This window comes from Lates calcarifer, unplaced genomic scaffold (assembly GCF_001640805.2).
Source record: "Lates calcarifer isolate ASB-BC8 unplaced genomic scaffold, TLL_Latcal_v3 _unitig_147_quiver_1122, whole genome shotgun sequence".
Taxonomy (NCBI): Eukaryota; Metazoa; Chordata; class Actinopteri; family Centropomidae; genus Lates; species Lates calcarifer.
This window is the reverse complement of record NW_026115548.1, coordinates 7,759-30,591: the sequence shown is the minus strand read 5'-3', so window position 1 is coordinate 30,591 and position 22,833 is coordinate 7,759. Positions and strand designations below refer to the sequence as shown.

At 37.8% G+C, this 22,833-nt stretch overlaps 2 protein-coding genes and 1 long non-coding RNA gene across 3 annotated transcripts; 2 read left to right on the top strand and 1 right to left on the bottom strand.

Moving 5' to 3' along the window:
- Positions 1–206: 206 nt before the first annotated feature.
- LOC127139390 (uncharacterized) lies at positions 207–2,997 on the bottom strand. Its single transcript, XR_007809588.1, has 3 exons — positions 2,071–2,997; positions 1,847–1,884; positions 207–1,180 (listed from the first exon to the last, which is right to left on the bottom strand). It is a non-coding gene; the product is annotated as an uncharacterized LOC127139390 (long non-coding RNA).
- A 3,615-nt stretch (positions 2,998–6,612) lies between these two features.
- LOC108889197 (perforin-1-like) lies at positions 6,613–11,830 on the top strand. Its single transcript, XM_018685555.2, has 2 exons — positions 6,613–6,740; positions 11,327–11,830. The coding sequence occupies exon 2, from the start codon at positions 11,341–11,343 to the stop codon at positions 11,725–11,727; it is 387 nt and encodes a 128-aa protein (XP_018541071.1). The 5' UTR covers positions 6,613–6,740; positions 11,327–11,340; the 3' UTR covers positions 11,728–11,830.
- Positions 11,831–14,305: 2,475 nt separating this feature from the next.
- On the top strand, positions 14,306–15,963 carry LOC108889198 (uncharacterized). The gene is made up of 2 exons (XM_018685556.2): positions 14,306–14,460; positions 15,380–15,963. Exon 2 carries the CDS (start codon positions 15,396–15,398, stop codon positions 15,792–15,794), a length of 399 nt encoding a protein of 132 aa, XP_018541072.1. The 5' UTR covers positions 14,306–14,460; positions 15,380–15,395; the 3' UTR covers positions 15,795–15,963.
- The last annotated feature ends 6,870 nt before the right edge of the window (positions 15,964–22,833 follow it).

Below are 22,833 nucleotides of genomic sequence, written 5' to 3'. Positions count from 1 at the left end.
GCAGAAAATAATTGAATGCTCTGACTCAAAATGAATTCTCTTCTCTAAATCCTCTTTTATAAATGAGTTTATATTCAAAATCAGAAACACAGTGTGGTAGTGTGGTGTGAGATGAGCGCTTCTGGTAACAGAATTCAGCCAAGTGTTGATTCAGAGTCAGGAACGTTGAGTCTGCAGACCAAGACCAGCAGCCACAGGTGTTCCTTACAGATGTTTTTCAGTTTATTGTAGTATCAACGGGTTAAACAACAACAAAACACTTGTATACACTGAATATTTGAAAAAATGTAGGTGTGGACAAATATTTGCCATCAACACAAACCTGAGCACAAACCTCTGAGCAGCAGTCCAGAATGAATCAACAGGAACAGGCTGAGGTCTAGATACAGTGCTCTTATATTAATGTCTTCCAGTTAAGTCCAATTCTATTTAACTTCTTTGTGTTTTTCTCTAAAGAATAAAATAACTTAAAATAAGCACTGTGTTCTGATATCAATATATCTGGAGATCAAGAAATGTTGAAGTTGATCTCTGTACAGTCAGCTGATTCTTTTCAGCTTCAAATGTGTTTTCACTCCAAATAATAGTTCTTGTTGATATATATTTACAACAGTACAATGTTATATTTAATTATGTTCAATTATGTATTCAATAACGTATAAATGAGAGATTTTTTCAAAGTCCAATCTTTGCACTCTAAGTATAATTTGTCCAACCAATTACAACAAAATAACTGCTGTTATGGATGTTGCAGTTTCTTAATAATTTAGTTTCAATTATTTTTCCACATTTTTTTTTTAAACTCTATATGTGGAAAATTAGGAAATTTGCAATTTCGGACAGAGGAGAGACGGGGACAGAATGACCAGGTACCAATAACCTGAGATTCAGTAAAATATCTGATCCAGTAAAATCTTTGATCCAAATCACAACTGGTGCTACAAATTACATAGAAGGACAGGTAGGGGGGGGCAGAAAGATAGATGGTCCAAAAAATTTGATAGAAATGAGAAGAGGAGACAGGAGAGAGATATGGTCCAAAAAATTAGGGGTGAGTTTGGTAGATGGGACAGGAAAGGGGTGTGTGTGTGTGTGTGTGTTGGGGGGGGGGGGGCGCACGATAGTTCTGTCCAGTTAAGGGTAGAGGGTAGAGTGGAGGTTGGCACACAGCTGGACACACCTGTAAGACAGAATGAAACATCCATTAGACATCTGTTTCATTTGAAAAAACCTTATCTTCTTTTTTTTCATGCTTTTCATATTTAGTTTCAGCCTCATACTAACGTGAAAAGAAAAATTATTTCTTTTCCCTAATCAATGTACATTGTAATTATTAACAAAGCAAGATTTGAGAACATTTTGGGAACATTTGAGAAGGTTCCTAATTGCTTTCAAAACTTTCAGTGCAGCAGAATTTTTTTGTAGCCTTCTCCAGATCTGAGCATCGCCACAATCCTGTCCCTGAGCTCTGCAGATAGTTCCTTTGACATCATGGATTGTTTTTGGCTCTGATATGCACTGTCAGCATACTGACAGGTATGCGTCTCTCTAACTCATGACCAGTCAGCTGAATTTAACACAGGTAGCCTCAACTCCCACAATCAAGGTGTAGAAACATCTTATAGACGATCTAGAGAAATGGGAGGAACCTGAGCTAAAGTGTTATGGCATAGGGTCTGAATACTTATATCAATGTGATATTTCAGATTTCCTTTTTAGTAGAGTTGCAAATATTTCTAAAATTCTCTTTTCACTTTGTCATTGTGTGGTACTGAGTGTAGACTGATGGGGAGAAATGTTACAAAATGTGGGGAAATGTGACAGGATCTCAAATTTGTGCACTTACAGTTCAGTCTCCAAGGAGCCACCAACACAGATCTCAATCTGCAGTTAGAAACAGGGAATGGAGACGCAAGAGGAAGTGGGAAGAGAGAAAGACAAGATTTCCAGACATGTTATTTGGATGCAGCAGATCTAAACTGTAAATCTACAAGTCAACTAGTCTATTTATTGTCTAAAGTATGTTTCCTACTTTAGTTAAGAAAAATGATAATACATGTGTTAACTTACTATCAGAGTCAGTCCAGACAAATCACCAACAATGGTCCACAGTTGATGACAGGAGGGAGGAGGAGGAGAAAGAGAGGGGAGGAGGGACACATTTTATTGTCATGTTTATAATGTATTGATTGTTAATATCCCTCTGTTGTCAAAGAGGAAAAATTACAGCACAGTACAATACACAAAATAATCACCTAGTGTTTATACATCATATGTAAATGGCAGTGTGTGGTTACTGAGGTAAACTACCAGATCTACAAATAAAACACACACACACACTCTTACTTATGCGCTATGTCAGTTCTATTTAATATTATCAGCACTATAAAGAAGATTTATGTGTCATCAAAGTCTAATTCAACATAGTTAGTACAGGACATGCAATGAGTCACTGATGAACTTTTAAATATACAGCTGACACCCTGTCCTGCATAAAACATGCCAGGGAGAGACAGAGCTGGCGGAACTTTTGACAACATGAAAGTATAATGGCGGTGCCTGAGTGCAGGCGAACGGCTACATATATTGACTAGCACTGACTGTGTTCAGAATACATAAAATATATATTTTTAAAAAATGCACGTTACTGTGAAGGTGGACAGCTGAGTTTAAAAAAAAGGGGAAATAGAAAAGGTTTCTCATTTACGGTTAATAAACTGTGACCTTGCAGCTTTTTGATTGCTAACTGACGGCTAACCGACAAACTGGGTTAAACGGCTATACCACCGTTAGCGCGTTGCTAATATTAACAAGCTAATATTTTACTAACGCTTCAGTATCAGTAAAATGTTTTAATCGTTTCTCGTGTAAATACTTGTCCTTGTATCTGAATTCTGTGTGAGTTAGAAACGAGTCGTAATATCAGTGTTCAATGTCAAACCACTACTTATGCCGTTTAAAAGTTGTGAGTTTGAAGAGATTTTGCTACTCACCTCAAAGACTGGAGAGCGGAATGACTGGAGCTTCGTTGTGACGCAGTTACATTTTGGTGATGCATTTAAGCGCACTCGGAAATTCAAACGTCTAAATGCTTAAAATGGGGGAAATTAGCAGAGAGGAAGAGTCGATGCAGAAGCTGAAAGTTAAAACCAATAGCTGAAGCATTCATTTGAATAGCAAAATTGCAGACAAACTTGAACATTTTAAAAAGCATAAAGAGTTGAAAATCAGTTGCTGAGGGTTTGACTCCAACAGTTAAAATGGACAGAAAGAGAAAAAGTTGAAAGACTGAAATTACTGTTGAAATGCAGAAGAAGACCTTAAAGGGTGAAAGTCAAAAGTAATTGTTGAAGCAATGCTTAAAATGGCTGAAATTAGCAGAGAGAAAGGGTAGATGCAGAACCTGAAAGTTAAAACCAATAGCTGAAGCATTAATTTGAATAGCAAAATTGCAGACAAAGTTGAACATTTTAAAAACCATAAAGAGTTGAAGAAAGTTGAATAAGAATAAATGTAAAAAGGTTATTAGTTTACGCCTTTTGATAGTTGAATGGTTTCTGTAGCAGAAAGTATGCAGGAATAGTTACAACCCAAACAGGGGGGGGAGCAGAAAGGAAAAACAGCTAAATGCAGAATTAAAAGTTGGAAGTCAAAATGTAAAAGAGGGAGAAACAGTTGAAAGGTAAAATGACCTGCTGAAGGTTTGTCTCAGTTAAAATGGAGAGAAAGAGGTATGAAGTCTTAAACACTGCTTAAAGATAAAAATGGCTGAAATTGTTGAAATGCAAAAATTTGAAAGGCAAAAATAATTGTTGAAGTTTAAAATGGCTGAAATTAGCAGAGAGAAAGGGTAGATGAAGAAGCTGAAAGTTCATAAAGATTTGAAGAACTATAGTGTGAATGCTCCCAGCATTAATAAAATAATAAAGATAATAATAATAAAGATTTGAACTAGATAATTTGCATTTCCTGCTGGAAGCATTCACACTATTGCTCTTCAAATCTTTATTCATATTATTATTAATAATACTTTTTTTTTTAAAAAGCTATAACCACCCACCCACTGCTGGACTCAAATCAGCAACCTCATGATCAAGAGGTGACTGCTCTACCAGTAGCACCACTGAAGACCACAGGGTAGTGTGTGGTGCTACAATGAATTGCTGTGTTAGTAAAATTGCAAAATTGTATAAATAACAAAATGTGCAAAGCATTCACAACAATATGTATTATTATTATTTCTTTTCTCAGGAGGGGTTTTTGATATTTGTCTGGGTCAGGGCTTGAACACAAGACCTTGGGTTGATAGGCATCTGCATTACCAATCTCGCCACTGAAGTCCACAGTGCAAAGCTTGGTAGTAAAAGCAGTTGTAGTGATAGTAAAATTGCAAAATTGTTGTAAATAGCAAAATAACATAAAACCATAAACAGTTGCAAAAAGTTGAATAAGCAAAACAGTAAAAAGTTAAACATTTTTATAGCAGAATGGTTTCTACAGCAGAAAGAGCAGTGAAATTTCAGTGTCTGAAGCGGGGATCAAACCGGGAACCTTGGGATTGGGAAAGCTCCCATAGGATCCCATTCATTTTTTAATTCATAAAAAAAATCATATAAAATCATACAAGCATAGGATCAAAAAGTTGAATACTTCCCTGAAAGTCCAGAAGAAGCTTTCTGAAGAACATTTTGATACCTGAATGGTGTCTGTAGCATAAAGCGTGCAGGACTAGTTAGGGGCCGAAAAAGGTACAGAAAAATAATAATAAAGAAAAGAACATGCTTCTAGCATTCACACTATTAAAGAGAGAGAGGGAGAGAGAGAGAGACTAGAGAGAAAGAGAGAGAGAAGCTCAGTACATCAAGGGAAATCCCCCAGCAGTCTAGGCCTATAGCAGAATAACTAGGGGATGGGTCAAGCCTGAGCCAGCACTAACTATAAGTTTTATCAAAAAGATATATGATTCCTTTAATTATATGAAATTCAGTTTTGTCTTTTCTTAGCAAAGATTCTTCCTTTAATGTATACCTGTTTGCCTGATTTCAAATTTCAGCAGCTCCCAGTTGATTGTATGTGTATTTGTAATACAGTCTTGTAACCATTATTTATCTGTTATTTGTTTGATAAGCTTTTGAGAGAGTCACAGAAAGACAGAGCTCACGTTCTGAATTTTAGATTTTATGTCTTAGAAAACAAGGCAAGTTTGTGGTATTAGTGATATAGCTAATAAACTAAATAATATATTTAACCCCACTTCAGTTTGTGAAAGTTCACAAGACCCCTGGCATTAATAAAGGAGAATGAAACTGACATTAATCACAAAAATATACAGATTTCGGTCAGCTCACTGGAGAAGTTAGCAGTTGACTTCTTTAAAAAAAGAAAAAAAAAAAGAGTCCAACAAAGCTTTCCAGATAGTTGTAAAAATAAAATGATGTTGCTAAGACAATTAAATAAACAAACAAACAAAAAAAACATTTCATTTACTTTAACTTTCATTTTCAGTGAGATATATTCAGTTCAGTTCAATTTTATTCATATAGCACCAAATTACAACAAAAGTCATCTCAAGGCACTTTTCTTCTAAAGCAGGTCTAGACCATACTCTTTAGATTATTATAGTTACAGAGAGAGACCCAACAGATCCACCATGAGCAGCACAAGGCGACAGTGGAGAGGAAAAACTTCCTTTTACGAAACCTCGAGCAGAACCAGACTCAGGGTGGACGCCATCAGCTGGGTTGAGAAAGAGAGAGAGAGAGGGGAAGAAGGAGAGAGGGGGGTAGAGAATAGTGACAGGAGAACATGGCATAATGAAAGACATTGTATTGATGTGGCCCTAAAGGTCAAAACAGAAAAAAACAAAAATAAATAAGCATTTCAGGAAACAACGTGACATTTCAGAAAGGGAGGGACAACACCTCATCTGTGATTGCACAGAACCTAAGTCAATTCAGAGTTTATCCAGTGGATGCATTTATGGTTGTTTGGTTCTAGATTTGATCATATGGAGCCCCAGAATGGTCTCTGAGAGAGAGAAATATATATATATATAATTATAGGTCAGGCTAAAATATATTGAGGAACATCATGAAGCTGAAGGAACATTAAACCTGTGCATGACATGAAGACCATGGAGAGTGTCAGCTGATCTAAACCATTATCAAAAAACTATGGCTGTGAACATAAATGTTCATTAATGTCTTTATCAACTAATATTAATAAATACCCTCAATGACATGTTAACCCTTAATAAATGTTTTTAAAAAGAGACATCTATTAACATAAAATTTTACTTCACATTTATTAATGTATTCATTAACTGTTGGTTCATGCTTATTACTGTATTAACTAATATTAATAGCATCTTTTCATAAACTATTAAATAAAGTTTAAATTAATTGGTCACCATTAGTAAAACAGTTTATTGTGTATTTGTTGTGTTTATTTTGAAGTGTTTCCAGTTTAACACATGTAAGAGCTGCTTTGACAATAGCACACTTCATTATGATCATGTCAATAAACAAATTCAATTGAAAATTTAATGGAGCCAGTCTCCTCATTATTGTATAAGAGCCAGCAACCTCCAAAGAGTGGCTCTATTTCTGTCACATTGTGTAATGCGGAGAGTGGAGCAGGTTTTAGGGAAGGGTTTTTTATCAAACTGATATGAGCTCTGCTGGCCTTTAAAACATGGACCATCAGACGGAGAGGTGAGAAGCAGGGTATCAAGACTACAGGTAAGACCTGCACATATAATCTGCTCTAGCTCTGGACAGTTGAATTTTTGAATATTCCCTTTTAATTTCTTAATTCTGCCCAAACTCCATTCTTCTGGGTCTCATGGTCTGTTGATGGTCTGTCTGTCTGTCAGTATTTATTATCTACTGGTATTATCTACTGTAGTGCAGCTGTACTACACCAATACTACTACTTCAATTATTACCACAACCACTGCCACAAGTGCAGCAGTACTCATCATAACTTTGCAGTTAAATATCTTGTGTCACTTTTCTTACACCACCTTTTTATAATTTCCCACCTTTAAATCATTTATAATAAACATTTTTAAAATAACAACATCACATGTGTGGCAGCAGGAGAGGGACCACTTGTGGCGATGAACCCACAGAGAGTTATTCAAGATTCAAGATTCAAGAAACTTTATTTATCCCGAGGGAAATTGCTGTGCACCAGTTGCAATACAGAGGTGGAAAAGCAATACAGTGTGAAGAGAGAGTAGGAATAAAGCTATTATAAGGAATATATAGGAATAAAGCTAATAAAATAAAGGCTAAGATAAAATAAAGAAGGCTAACATAAAATAAATAAATAAACAAGTAGCTAACATTTCATCATTTCATCATATCATTTCCCCTGTACTTTATGGAGCTCTACAGCAACTTTCACCTCAGTGTTTCGTTGCCTGGTTTACAGCTTCACTGTTTTGGTTCACTCTCTCTACTCTCACTGTGTCATTATCAACCACAGCAGGCACACAGCAAAGAAACTCAACAAAATGCTACTGGCTCAGCATCAAATGGCAGACAGATAAAGTTAGTAACAGCTGGTGGCTACAGCCTGACCTCACTTTGAGACATTTTTATTCTCGTCCACACTAACTTAGAAACTTTATCAAATATTTCCTTTGATCAGCTGACTGAATAAAGATGGTAACAGAGGGATAGTTTTTTTAATGAAATAAATAAATAAATTTAAAGAAATAAACCAAAAAAAAACAAATTCAAAATACATTCAAAATAAGATTAAAATTTAAATAACCAAAATTTGACTTATGACTAGGTGTCAAAATATATTTACACCTGAATAAAATATAGAATTATTTAATGTAATGGCACAGTTTGTGCAGAGAATTATGCATGTATCTGCAGTCTCATACGTTAGATGCTGAGGCTCCAGGTGATTCATTTAAACCACCTTGAAAGAAGCTGTGCACTTGACTGATAATTTTTCAATAGACTTAGACAGGTAAGTGATTGACTATTGGAAATCAAGCTGCACTTTGAAAAGAAATCCCCTTTCTGATACAGCATACTGCAGAATTAATTTCTGAACTATTTCCATTAAATTCAATATTGCTAATCGTATTTACACTTTCAAAAACTTATTCAGCTGTTATTTGGTTAAACAGTAATATTCCATATTTTGGTACATTATATCTACATTTTCTGTTTAGATAATTAGCTTCATCCAGACCAGCTGTATATAAATAGAAACTAACAGTGAAGAAAGACTTCAAGTGTCTCACATTAATTACATGAATGTAACTAGAGCTGTGAAAGGAACAGCAGTCCAAACAAATCCAGCTGTTCTGGAGCTACATTTTCACACTTCCCCTCAGAGAGGATGATGCAATATCTCCTAAATGTCTAACTCAACAGGTTGTGTGTGGAGAAACGATAATGGTGTTGTGTTATCTTTATGGAGAGGAGCTGTTATTTTTAGGTAAAGGCAGTGGATGCAACATGCAATAAGTTCAAAAGTTCTCACAGTGGAAACAGTTGAGGCTGGGATATCCTGACTTTTAGTCCCCAGATAAATCAAGCTCCAAAAGCATCAAGTTCCACATGCATCTTGATTGGGTTTTTCATTAGAATGCCCACATCTTTCATCATCTCACTCCACAGTAAAGGTTTCAATTCAGTTCAATTCAATTTTATTTGTATAGTGCAAAATCCGAACATACTTGCTGAGACCTTTCAGTGTTACAGAGAGAAACCAAACAGTTTCCATAGTTAACAAACACTCGAACCACTTATGTTGAGTGAACCCCTCCACACTGTCCACCATTTGTAGGCCAGATGGCTAATTTGGTTTTTGAAATGAAATTTTATCCAACTGTGTGTACCTTTTTTCCTGGCTCAATACTAGGGACCATAGTTGAAGAGCTCAAATGAAAAACCTCCCCCAAGCCCAAAAGCCAACCCCTCAACACCTCAAACACTCCCACCAATCTGGGACACTGTACAAATAAATGTACAAGTACAAGTAAATGTTCACTCTGTGAACATAAGAGACATGCCCCCTGATCAGGATGCAGGTGTGCTCTGTGTCTGCTTGTGGCTATTGCCCATGTACAATCCTCCATTGGAGGTTGGCTGACCATTTATCAACTGGAGCCTTGTACAGGGACCGCCAGCAGACTTTCGGCAAAGAGCCTGGAGAGCTTGGAAAGATGTATTCCACATCCTCCTCAGACCTACCACCCATTGCACAGTTGTCCATCATGAAAGTCCTTAAATGCTTGGGAAGTGACATATAAACCTCCTCCGCAATCCTATTTAGAGAGTGATGGTGCCTGATCATTAAGGGCTTTGTAGGTGAGGAGGAGGATTTAATTTAAAATCACATCATTCATATGTCATCATATGTCTTTAAGACATGCCTGAAGTTTGACTACCTGATCAGTTTCATCTGGCTTGCTAGCTATATATATAACTGGATGTTATCTATGTGGTGCCTCCTGATAATGTTGCCTACAGGAAGCATAGATAAGGTGAAAAGTATTGGTCCTAGCACAGAACCCTGTGGGACTCCATGATTAACTTCTATATTCATGGAAGAGTCATTGTTAACATGAACAAACTGGACTCTATCGGATGAATATGATTTAAACCAGGTCCTTTAATCCCAGTGACATCTTCCAGTCTGTAATAACAACTGTTGTAGCAGAACAGAGATGAGTCCATTGTCTGAGGCCATGAGAAGATCATTGGTAACTGTCACCAGGGTTGTTTTTGTATTGTGATGTACTGTAAATCCTGGCTTAAAACATACAATTAAAACATACCAATCTTAAAACATACCATTCTGAGCAAATAATCACAGTTAACAAGAGCTTTCTCTGGGATTTTAGAAATGAAGAGCAGGAATACATGGCTCAACAGAGGTCCGACTCTCAGTCAGTCTGACTGCAGTGCTGAAAAGAAACCTGGGGTTGTTCTTATTTTCTCAGATGAATGATGAATCATAGGAGGTTCTAGCATTACAAAGGGTCATTTTGTATGCAATCAGACTATCTTTACAGGCTAGACAAAATTCTTCCAGACTAGTGGAATGCCACTTCCTTTCCAGTTGTGGTTCAGGAGGTAGAGCAGTCGCCCACCAAGCAGAAGGTTGGTGGTTTGATTCCCGGCTCCTCCAGTCTGCATGCCAAAGTATCCTTGGGCAAGATACTGAACCCCAAATTGCCTCTGATGTGTGTCATCGGTGTGTGAATGTGTGTGTCTGTGCTAGAAAGCACTGTTTGTATAGAACAAGTGCTGTATGAATGTTTGCGTGAATGGGGTGAATGTGATCTGTAGTGTGAAGCACTTTGAGTGGTCGAAAAGACTAGAAAAGTGCTATATAAGTACAGTCCATTTAAAACAGCACATAAGCCTCCTCTGATTCACTGCCTTCTTTTTCAGAGGGACAACCATGTTGATTGTTGTACACATTGAGGCTACAGCAATATCAGTAAGATCATCAGCAACCCAGAGCAGCTACACTGAGAAAAATAGTTTTACAGATTATTGGTATATAAGGAAATTTGTTTTCCATTATTTTATGAGATATATGGTGACATAAAATATCATTCCTGAAGCAAGGTTAAGCAAGGAGTAGAGGACAGCAGAACACACTGTCCTATAAAGAATAATATAACATCTTATGTGCCATCATTATGTGCTTTCAGCAATCATTATAGCAACCTGTACATTAAAGCAATACTTTAATACATTTGATCACTGTCTTGCTACCTGATATACAAACACCAAATGTGCTAATGAAATATATTAACTGAAGTTAGCCCTCAAGAAATGCACTAAGTCCTCTTTGAATAACCTTTGATAAAAACTGCAGTGTCTGGCTGATTTAGGTAATTAGAAAGCCTTAAAAGCCTTAAAAATAAACTATAACCACTTTTAAACAGTTAAATTTTCAGAAGGAACCAATCAGCTTGAGGGTGTCAATCCAGGGAAGTTAAGAAAGTACTGAGAGATGGACTAACACAGTGTTGGTTTAGGTATTTTTGCAGGATTTGACCTGCACAAATGTAGTAGTGGTGTGTGGAGATGTGGCCAGTGATGTAAGACTAGAAAATATCTGGCTAGGTCTTACTACTGAATGGTAGCTGTTGTCTAAAAGGAATGACAACTGCCTACTTGTAGTTTGTCTGCAGAAATATTCATGATTTTATGTTAGATAAGAGCCATGTAAAATCAATGGAAAGATTAATTTTTAGGACTAAACAGTGAAAAATGACATATGAAAAAACATTTAAGTATGCTAGCTACAATCTGGATTTTTTGTTTCACCTCCGTAGTGTCCTGTGAAGCCATGGCCTCCAATCTTCCTCTCCTCTTCCTGGTCTTGTGCAGTCTGAGTGTGGCTCAGTCCCAACTGAAGCTGTTTAATATCCGGGCCAGCGGTCTTCCCTCTGACTTGTTGGGAACCACAGATGGCTATGTCAAGGTGTTCTGTGGCTCAGCCACTCTGGGTTCAACATCCATCCGTCAAGACGATGCCAACCCCTGGTGGGAGGAGGAGTTCTCCTACTTCAAGGCCCAGCAGAACAACATACTGAGGCTGGAGGTGTATGACAGTGATGTTGTCTTTGATGACCTGCTGGGAGTCTGCCAGCGTCAGATCAAAGTGGGAACCCATGAGCATGACTGCTTCCTGGAGAAAGGTGGCACCCTCCATTACACCTACACACTCGGCTGATACAGTCATTAGGCATGTATGGATGTATCCAACCTTCTGGTGCCACTGTCACACTTTTTCCAAGGCTGACAATAAAAAATAAACTTGTGTTGCAACATCCAAACTTTATGTTGTGTGCTAACTCAGCATAATGCTGTGCTGAAACCGAAACAATCAGTATCCCATTGCTATTTTTATAGTATATTATATTTTCAGACTGACAGGGCTTAGTTTAATACATTCTTAATGAACATTACACAAGTTCTTGCAAGCCAGCAGACATTCAAGAAAATAGGCAATGTATGGAGAGCAGCTAAATTTTATTCTTTGTTCTTTTCATACACATTGACTGAGAGACTGTAGACTTTATTTGTATACCTACCACTGTCATTAATGCTTTTTTTGCCCATGTAACCCCTTAAACAGAGGAAAACTACACATCAACAGGTAAAACAGCCCAGTATCCTTTGGAATCATGTCCATATTGGACTGTTCCCCACCCCATGATTAACAGTGCTAATGCAGGAAACAGTGGGCCATATACTGTAGTGAGACAGAACATGAGGGTGATCAGGTTAAAGTGGTCTCCATACAGGAGACTACAGGAGACTACAGGAGACTGTGCGTCCTGTCACTGACCTGCAATTAACATTTGCCTTCTTATTAATTGCAATTACATTTTTTCCCCAGCTTTAACCATACTGTAGCTTCCATGCGCTGATATAATATAAATTCAGACTCATTGAATGTTATCCAGGGTTTTACACAGTCATCCAATATCAGTGTTCTTTCCTGACAGTAGGATTGGTTAAAGATAACTGTTAACATTGGTTTTAGGTGGGCACATAAGGTTGCTTTCAGGGATTCTGTGCATAATGTTATATAATTAACAGCCACAAGATAATCTAACTTTTTTTCTCTACAGACAAATCTGTCCACATCATTCCAATCTAACATACGTGTTGAGAGGATTTCCTTCCTCTTGAAATACTTGCAAAGTCAATTTTATTAAATACTTTAAACCCAGCTTTGTTTACTAGCTCGCAGTCTTCTTCTTCTATGTCTTTACTGGTACAATGTAACATGTCTTAGCATGTTACCATCACATGTTGATTGGTGGAATAACGCTAATGACATTAAGTTGGGATCACATGTATGCACTTGTGTACTTTCCACCACTGTGTAGTAATGTGTCTGCGTCATTACTTAATCCAGTATTCACAATGTCAGAGCCCTAACACTGGAACACCTGAATGGAATGTGTACATACTATAGTTAGTTAGTGTTTGACATGTCTGGTTTTACAGAGGTTTTATGGAGTATGGAAGCCATTCAACAGCTTTACAAGATCGTGAAATCATACACTGTGCATTTTGGTGAGAAATATATAAAAACTAAACTGTTTTTGTGTCACACCAAAAATTTCAAACATGAGCAACTGAATAAAAACAAAAATAATTAGAGAAGTATGGATTTTTTTCTTCATCAGAATAAACATCAACAAAACATCCTCTAAAACTAAAGAAACTATCTGGGTGATACAGATGTCAGCCATTGCATTACTATACTTATGTCTTCTTAAGTGCTAAGATTGAAAGCAACTGGACTTCTTTTTGGTTTGAACATGTTTCACCTCTAATCCGAAAGGCTTCTTCAGTTCTGAAAACTGGTTGGAGACTCCCAGGTATTTAACCTCCAGGGGTGGTTATGGGTGTCGTTGAACCACCCAGTCGTTATGCAAGTTGTTAGGGTCACATGAGCCCAGGTGTGACTCATTGGTGGGTCGTTGCCCCACCCTAACATCATGTGAGTCGTTAGGGTCACATGTCTCAAGGTGTGAATGGGGATTTCCTGGGTAAGGATCTCAGGACTGCATTGTAAGTGGCTAAGAGTTGGTGTCATAAGCCACCACCTTTGTTTAGAGATGGACGCTGCAGGTGGACATAGATGGCCTCTTTTACTCCTCTCTCAAACCACCTGTCTTCTCTATCCAAAATGTGGACACTGTCGTCCTCAAAAGAGTGTCCCTTCTCCTTCAGGTGTAAATGGACTGCTGATTTTTGTCCTGATGAGCTGGCTCTTCTGTGTTGGGCCAATGCTTTTATGGTTGTTTTGTTTTGCCTATGTACAGGTTTGAGCATTTCTCCCTGCATTGAACAGCGTACACAAGGTTATTTAGCTTGTGCTTGGGAGTCTTGTCCTTGGGATGAACCAGTCTCTGCCTAAGGGTGTTGCCAGGTCTGAAATGCACCGGGATGTTATGTTTGGAGAAAATTCTTTTGAATTTCTGTGATAGTCCTGCCACGTATGGTATGACAATGTTGTATCTGTACATCAAATTATCACAAAATTTCACCTGGTCTCCTGTCCACATAGTGATACTGAAAACACACACACACTGAAAACACCAAGAATTGGGAAATACGTTCAACTCATGATCGACATGTGGAAAATAAATCAGTAGCCTGATGATGATTCACAAGTAAAATATAATATGTTTTTTTGTTGGCTGGTGCATTTGGTTATACAAATAAACTGGATCTGATTAGATGATTGTAGTGCTATATAAATAGGTCAACCCAAACCAAAAGTTCTAGTTCTATCATATTATGTAATGCTGGGAGTGTAGCAGATTGTGTTGTGTTATCAGCGCAATGTGGGAGGGTGAAATGAAGCTGATAGGAAGTCTCCTGGCCTTTAAAAACATATGAAACAGCAGACAGTGTGGTGAGAGACAAAGCATCAAAACTACGGGTAAGATTTTGATTTTGATTTAGCCCAGAGTAGAATTCATGTTTCCCTTTTGAATTTCTTTAAACGAATTCTGAATTCTGAAAAAATTCTGGGGAAAAAGCTTTAATGGGCTATTCTTGAATTTAGAATATTATAATATATATAATATATATAATTATAATTCTGTAATTCACACATTTATGCTCACCCAACCTCATCCTTTAATTTTGATCACATGATCTTTTGAGGTTTGAATTTTAGTAAAAGTAAACCAATTTAACTATTTTTTAAAAAGCCCAGTGTTCAAACACATGCTGTAATAATTTGACAAAACAAATGTCAGTTAGTCAAATCAAACTAAAGGGCATTTTTCTCTCAGCCTCAGGTCTAGATGTGTAGACTGTGAGCATGAACCCATGCAGTTTTTAAGGTTAAGACTTTAATTGAGAATTAAAATTAAAAGACGGGTAACGTATGGAAAAGATCTGATACAAGCTAACTGGTAGATTAATAAATGAGATGGTAGCAGACAGGGGGTCTGAAACACATAGGTCACAAATGGAATATATAGGTCATGAGATAATATATATAACATCAAAGTGAATGGAATAACAGATGCAGCTCTTATTATGCTATGTTTTCACATTTTCTTCATTTGAAAATAATGCAACTTCTGCCCGTTCATTGAGTCAGTAGTCATGAGTCATGTGGTGAATGGTATTGACACAGTTGCTTTATTTTAGGAATCAAGAGGACAGTTCAACATGACTTCTCCACAGTCCAGTTTTGTGTTTGGTTTTGAGAAGTTCATTATTTCATGTTAAGCTTTATTATTGGTTATTTGTGTGTTTATATACTATAGTATGCATATATATAGTGTCATAAGACCCTCACAAATTCAAATTCATGTACCCAGATTAAAATGCTGTTCCTCCTTCAGAGCCTTCTGTGAAGCCATGGCCTCCAGTCTCCCCCTCCTCCTGTTGGTCCTGTGCAGTCTGACTGTAGCTGAAGCCCAGCTAAAGCTGTTTAACCTGCGGGCTAGCGACCTTCCCTCCAATATCCTGGGAACTGCAGATGCCTATGTCAAGGTGTTCAGTGGCTCGGCCATGCTGGGTAAAACATCTGTTCGCAACAATAACCCAAACCCCTGGTGGGAGGAGGAGTTCACCCACTTCAAGGCTCAGGAGAATGACATACTGAGGCTCGAGGTTCATGACAGTGACTTCCTCTTTGATGACCTGCTGGGAGTCTGCCAAAGACAGATGAAGCTGGGAACCCAGGAGCATGACTGCTTCCTGGAGAAAGGCGGAATCCTCCATTACTCCTATACCCTCGATAGACAAAGCCAGTAGACTTCTATAGATGTATGAGACCTTTGGCTGTTACAGGCAATCTGTATTTACCACAGCATGATGCTAATGTGTAGGTCCTGCAATCTATTATTCAGGTTTTTGATGTGATAAATCATTACCCAAAGAGACATGCTAACATGCTTTATTCAATAAACCCTTTAAATATTAATTCCAGCCTCTTGTTGTCTTTTTCCTACTGCCTGTTTGTCAAGTAAACCTTTGCTACTGTAAATTCTTATCATTTACAAATGTGATTGAACATAATTATGGATGATACTTTTGTGGATGTTAAACTACTTGCATTTATATTCAGTTCATTCTCGATGTTAACATGTTAATATTAATACTACTATGTTAATACATTGAGATAATATATGTTATGATTTGGTGAAATACAAACAATACTGAATTGAATTGAAGTCACATTACTGTCATGCATTACTAAGTAATCCATTACTGTCACAGCTTAAAGTTTAGGATTTAGGCTTACACATACACATACATGTACACTGTACAATCAGCCCTGGTTCTCCTAAAACTCCATCACCATCTCATTGGTGTTGAGTGCATTCAGGAGTAGGTGGTTCACCAACACCTTCACATCATCAAATCATTATCTAAAGACGGGACATGTCACATAATGTACACAGCAAAATCAGCAGTGTTAATTCAACACTTTGAAAGTGTCTATATTGGTCCACACTTGTTAAAACTACACTTTTGAAAGTGTTAAATTCTTCACACTATGACAGAGTTGCTGCAACTCTCTCAATAGTTAAAATTTAACACTAGTCAACACAGGTGAGTGTTGAATTTATACAACACTAGTGTGTAGTGTCAAAAGTTAACACTATCCATATATTCTTGACACTGTACAGAGTTACTGCCATATTAGCACTGTAGAGGATGTAAAATTGAACTCAGTATTTAACTCTTTGTAAAGTTGATCTGTATTTTAAAAACACTATCCATCCATCCATTATCTATACTGCTTATCCATTAAGGGTCGCAGGGGGGCTGTAGCCTATCTCAGCTGTCATTGGGCAAGAGGCAGGGTATACCCTGTACAGATCGCCAGTCCATCACAGGGCCAACATATAGAGACAAACAACCATTCACACTCTCATTCACATCTATGGGCAATTTAGAGTTACCAGTTAACCTGCATGTGTGTGGACTGTGGGAGGAAGCTGGAGTACCTGGAGAGAATAGAGAGAACATGCAAACTCCACACAGAAAAAGCCCAGGGCCCAAACCTGGGCTCAAACCCCAAACTATCTTGCTGTGAGGCAACACTGCTAACCACTGCACTACCGTGCAGACCAAGGGCATGAACTTCCGTGAATAATCTCAAAACATGCCATTACTGTGTCCTCGCCTTGAAAATAAAAGTGTTACCTCACTGTTCCGTTGCTGTAAGGGACCAGTGGACTGCTAACTGCTATTTTTCCCATGAGCAAAATGTTACTAGATCCATTAATTCACTTAGCAACACATGTGATACAGAGTTATTCTTTTCAATTAACTAGGCAGTACACAGCGAGTTGATAAGCTAATGCTACGTAAGCAACCACGATATTTAGCATAAACCACCAACTAAAATAAATAGTACTGGGTAGGTAATTTAAGATTAGATGTACACACATCCATGCTCCTGGTCACAGTTGGAGTGTTGTCTGGTCAAGTCCAGTCATAAATAAAGACAATAGCTGGCTGGTCTCCTGCCTCGATGCTGGAAAAAACAGACACGTACCTCTGGAAATAACACTGGCTAGCTAGTGAAATCAACATGTAGAATTGTTAGCAGAGTATGTCATTTAACTCTCTGTATCAGCATTGACACTGTCTGAGGAATAACTACCTTGTAGTTGAATTAGACTTTAACAAGAGTTGAAATGACTATTTTTTATTTTTACTTTCAACTCTAACACTGAAAATCTAACACTTTTGATTTTGCTGTGTAGATATGTTTCTTTTTTTACTCCTTTTACCACTGTCAAATATATTGCAGTCTACTGGATTCATAGGCAGTGTTGGTTTTAAGGACTGATTTAAACACAAATATTATATTTATGTTTAAGTCAATGAATGATCATATCCATCTCAGCTCGAGGCACCTCCTCTTTCAGTTGTTCAGGACCAAGGATCAACATGGATTTAGATCAATCATTGTGTCACTGAAAAAATCTTTGTACAATTAAGTATGTTCAATTCATGTTGATTTTATACATTTGTTACCGGATGAGCTGACTGTGCATACAAATATTAGGTTCTAATGGATGAATTACAAACAAGAAATTACATAAATAAAAATGTGATTGATAATTGCATTCAACTTACTTACAACAGCTGCTCAGTGGTGACTGAGAGCTCTGATGTGATCAAAACTGTTTTACTTCCTCAAAAGTAAATCAAAACCCACAGACAACAGACACAAACAATCAGACAACTTGTAGTTTTGAACTGAACTGAACAGTTTGGATTAGCAACAAACCTAATGTATGAATAGACTGAAGAAAGTCAGGATCCAATGACTTGAAACAGTGATAGTGTGACAGCTGAACATGTACATTCTAAACCATGTTCATTAATATGTTACTCTATCAGCCCCCACCCTTTTGGTTTCAGTCTCTCCATCAAAAGTTCATCCTGTTGTAGGGATTTACTCTCATTCAGCAACAAGAGCATCAGTGAGGTCCAGCACTGATGTTGGTTATAAAGCCTGGCTCAGTTCAAACCACAGGTGTTGTAGGGGCTGAGGTCAGGGCAGGTCCTTTTACAACAAACTCTTCATGGAGCTGACTTTGTGGACGGTGGCATTGTCATGAATGGGACAAACTATTAACACAAAGTTGGAAGAACAGTATTGTCAACAAAATGTCATTGTTGTGATTAAGATTTCTCTTGATTGGAACTAATGCACCTAGACCAGGAACTGACTAGGAGCAACAGCCTCAGACTAGCACACAAAAAATTCATTTTGGCCATATATTGTAGAGTTGTTTCTAGGAGGGCTGCTGATCAGTAACCTTTCTCTTGTAAGTCTGTTAGTCTTATTAAAATTAGTTAAGATAAGATAATCAGCAGCAAAGAGGGACAGCAAATTAGAAAAAAAAGATTCATATAAAAAAGGAATAAATATTAGTAAATACAAAACAAGATATATAATCAAGACACCATTTAAAATGATAAACTATATTAACAATATAAACAGGACTACATGCACTGTAAGAAATTGGACTGAATACTGATATTGCAGAGTCTGAAATAATAAACCCTGAGTGAAATAATATTGCACAGTATGAATGGTAGCAGCTGTAGTAGTATTAAAGTCAGTGAGCCACAATTTTACATTTTGTCATTATAGTTAAGAATTAATGTGCGCTCTTCATCTCCGTTCGTCTCCATTCTCCGTTTTATGCACACACACAAACTTTATTAACACATACTCAAGTTACCGACATCTTAACTACTGTCGTAGTACCGTTAAACACAGAGCAAGGCAGCCAGGGTTTGTTAACCCTGACTTTCCTTGATAACCCCGAGTTAAATCAGAGTAAGGTTAAACTCCTGATTGATGTACACATCAGAAAAGATAACACGCCATTTCTTCACTGTGTGAGTATTTTACTGTGACACCTTGCTAGCAAAACAACACGTTAGCATATGCTGGCTTTTGGCCGGTGTCATGCGTTGTTGACCAGCAGGTGAAAACATCACCAGCCAAAATGTCAGAGGGAAATTCTGCCAAATTAATAGTCTGTTCTGTGACATATAAAATATTCAAATCAAATCAATTTTATTTATATAGTACTGAATCACAACAAAAGTTATCTCAAGGCACTTTTCATATAGAGCAGGTCTAGACTGTACTCTTTAGATTATTATAATTACAGAGAGAGACCCAACAGTTAGTGTTAGGGGTCCTGTGTTTTGACTTAACTCAGAGCTGGTTGAGGGCAGGAGGTGGTGAATTTTGTCTCTGATAGTTAAAATGTCATTATTAAAGAAGCTCATGAAATCCTCACTACTAAGAATTATAGGAATACGTGGATCAATAGAGCTGTGACACTCTGTCAGCAACTTTAAATATGATTCTGTGTTGCCCGCTCTGGCCCCAGGAATGCATTATTAACTATGGTCGCTGGTGTTGCTATCTTCACGTTTCGCAAAATGGTCTGCACCGACTATTGGGGGCTGGCTAGCATTAGCTGCTGAATTTGTTTCCATGGTCCGGAGCCGAGTCTCTAATTTGCTAAGATTCGCCTTGAGCACAGCAAACAAACTACATTTATTACACATACCATTATTGCTAAATGAGGCAGAGGAGTAACTAAACATCTGACATGCAGAGCAGGAGAGAGCAGGAAAGGGAGAAGGAGACCAAGAGGCCATGGCTAGCTGTTATATGTCAGGTAGTTGTTTTACATGGCCGAAATTCCTCAATATGAACGGACATGTTGACTGACAGAAAAAAGTCAAGTGTAATCTGCTCACTACCTAACTCTCCATGCGCTTCTATCTCAGTTTATAGCATCTACACAGGGGGTGGATGTCTAGGGCAGAATGGCTCCATCTGATTGGCCAAACACATTGACAAGTAGAGCGTGAATGCAGAGCACATGGAAATATACCATTTAAATCGCAGGTCAAGCAGTTTTGATATGCACGTGATATTACAATAATGCAACATTTTCAATATATCATGCAGCCCTAGTTTTAAGGATGTGGATATCTCTTCCACCAAAGGTAACACAAGACTGTCAGCATCTTATTACACACCATATTATTATTATTATTAACATTAGTTAGTTTTGTTGTTAAGGACAAAGGAGTTGGTGTAGTATAAAGAGTGAGAAAGACTGTCTTAATGGGAGGTTGAAGTGGATGGATGGATGACTCCACTTCCACACAGGAGACTGATGTTCAGTTCCCTTTTGAATCCAGTCGTTATTGTCATGTCTTTAATCTGGGACAGTTCCACAACCAGTTTCAAACCACCATCCTCTCATGAACTTAACCAAGTATTTTTTATGCATAAACCTAAAACTGAGACCATTCCACAACATTAACCACATGTTGATTAATTATTACTATGACAACCAAGCTGTTGGATGCCTACTGCTGGTACACTCCTCTGAGACATACCTGAGGATAGAAACAAGTAATCTATATGTTGTTTCAGTTGGAAGACTAAAGGCCAATTGTCATATTTACTTTAAGCAGTTCTCTAAGTTCTCTAAGCAGCACTGTTTTTTATTTTTTCCCTCATTATAATGAAGCATGGGAAATTTAAAGTTTTAGGGTTAGGGTTAGACCCCAGAACAACTGCCAAGACACTAGTGAATGAATTATGCATACTGGAAGCATGGCAAGGCCATCAAATCTTGAGGAGCTTGAGCGATTTGCCAAAGGATGGGCTGGGATTCCTCAGGAGACATGTCAGAGACTTGTTGAAAACTACAACAAAGACTGCAGGCTGTTATCCAGCAAAAAGGATACACAATTGACTATTAGCATCAGGGGGGCTAATAATTTTGACCCTGGTAGTTTTTGGTTTTTGTGAAATAATTTCATTTCTGTGTGCAAAGTAAAATAATGTAAGCATCCAAAAATAATACTAGGATGTTTGAAACAGCTGTGTTAAAAACTAATTGCTGTTTAACAGTGCTTGGGAAATATTTTTAAAACAATGAAATTTTCATAGGTGAGCTAATAATTTCATCCTTATCTGTATGTGTATAGTCCTATGTTGTTCTTTTGTGTATATTGTCTTGTCTATATCTTGTTTTATACTTTACCAGTATTGATGCCCTTTTCTATGTTTGCTATCCCTGTTGCTGCTGTAACAATGTAAATTTCCTGCAGGTGGTTGCTTTACCAGGCTTGTGGTGTTACAGTGTGTAATTACCCTGAAGACAGGGGGAATTTAGTTAGATTCTGGTCAGGCAGTTAGAGGGACAGGGCTGTGGTGATGTTTTGGCTATGTGGCTGATATTATTCTTTTCACATCAGTTTTGGGTTGTGCATATCCAGGCAGATAAGGTTAACCCTGGTTTTCCTCAGTTATAAATACTGTGGAGGAATTTTTGAAAATTAGGTCAGAGAAGATTTTGGAGCAGTGTTCATGGGAGCAATTAGTTTGAATGGTCAAACATTTTGAGATGGATGTTGGGGGGAGAGTGGTGAAAGGAGAAGGTGGAAAAATATTCTAGAAGAAAATCTGTTGGAGATGGGTGTTCTCTGTCATAAACGGCATGCTATTGTTCCTGGTTATAACTCAGTTGAGGCAGCTGCCTTTAGTGAAGCTGGGGTGAGTGCCAGGTTAAGCTTTGAACAGCAAAAGAAGTTATTACTGTTGCACACTGAAATTGAAGATTGGAACTGGAGGAGTGCAGATTAAGTCTGAGTAATGCAGGTGGCCTGAGGCAGCTCTCTGTTGTCACATTGGTCTGATGCTTCCACTGATCTGTGTTTAGTTCCTCAGTTTTGTGAATGTGGTCTGGACATGTTTTTGTTACTCTTCCAAGAGTACAGAGTGGTCTGATGCTGAGTACACGTTACTGTTTCAGTGCCTTTTGACAAATAAGGCACAGCAAACATACTCCACACTCAGTGTGACTGAAAGTGAGGTTTATGTGTCTGTTAAGGTTTCTGAGGCATATCACCAGAGGTTTAGATCTTGGGCTCTTTTTAAATGAGCATAAAGTGAAGACAGCTGTGGGGGCTACTACTCTGGCAGAGGAGTATGGGGTGATGCACTGACTGTGAGCACCATGCTGTTTAGTATACAGATACCAGTGATTACATTCTGGTGTGGGGTGTGAAAATGTCCATTTTATATACATTTATTAAATTATCTAACTGAAATACTCTGTTAGTGAATATTTTTGTAAACGTTGGGATTTTTTGCAACACATCTATTAAGTTCTGTGTTTTTGAACAGTTTGTCCACACGACATGAACCTGTGCAAGTGGTCGTTATGGTCATGTACCTGTCAACACCTGATCAGCTGTAGGTCCACACAGTGGGAGATGC

What these genes read in the sequence shown, in the direction of transcription:
- LOC108889197 (XM_018685555.2), top strand. Translation starts at nt 11,341, where the DNA reads ATGGCCTCCAATCTTCCTCTCCTCTTCCTGGTCTTGTGCAGTCTGAGT.
- LOC108889198 (XM_018685556.2), top strand. Translation starts at nt 15,396, where the DNA reads ATGGCCTCCAGTCTCCCCCTCCTCCTGTTGGTCCTGTGCAGTCTGACT.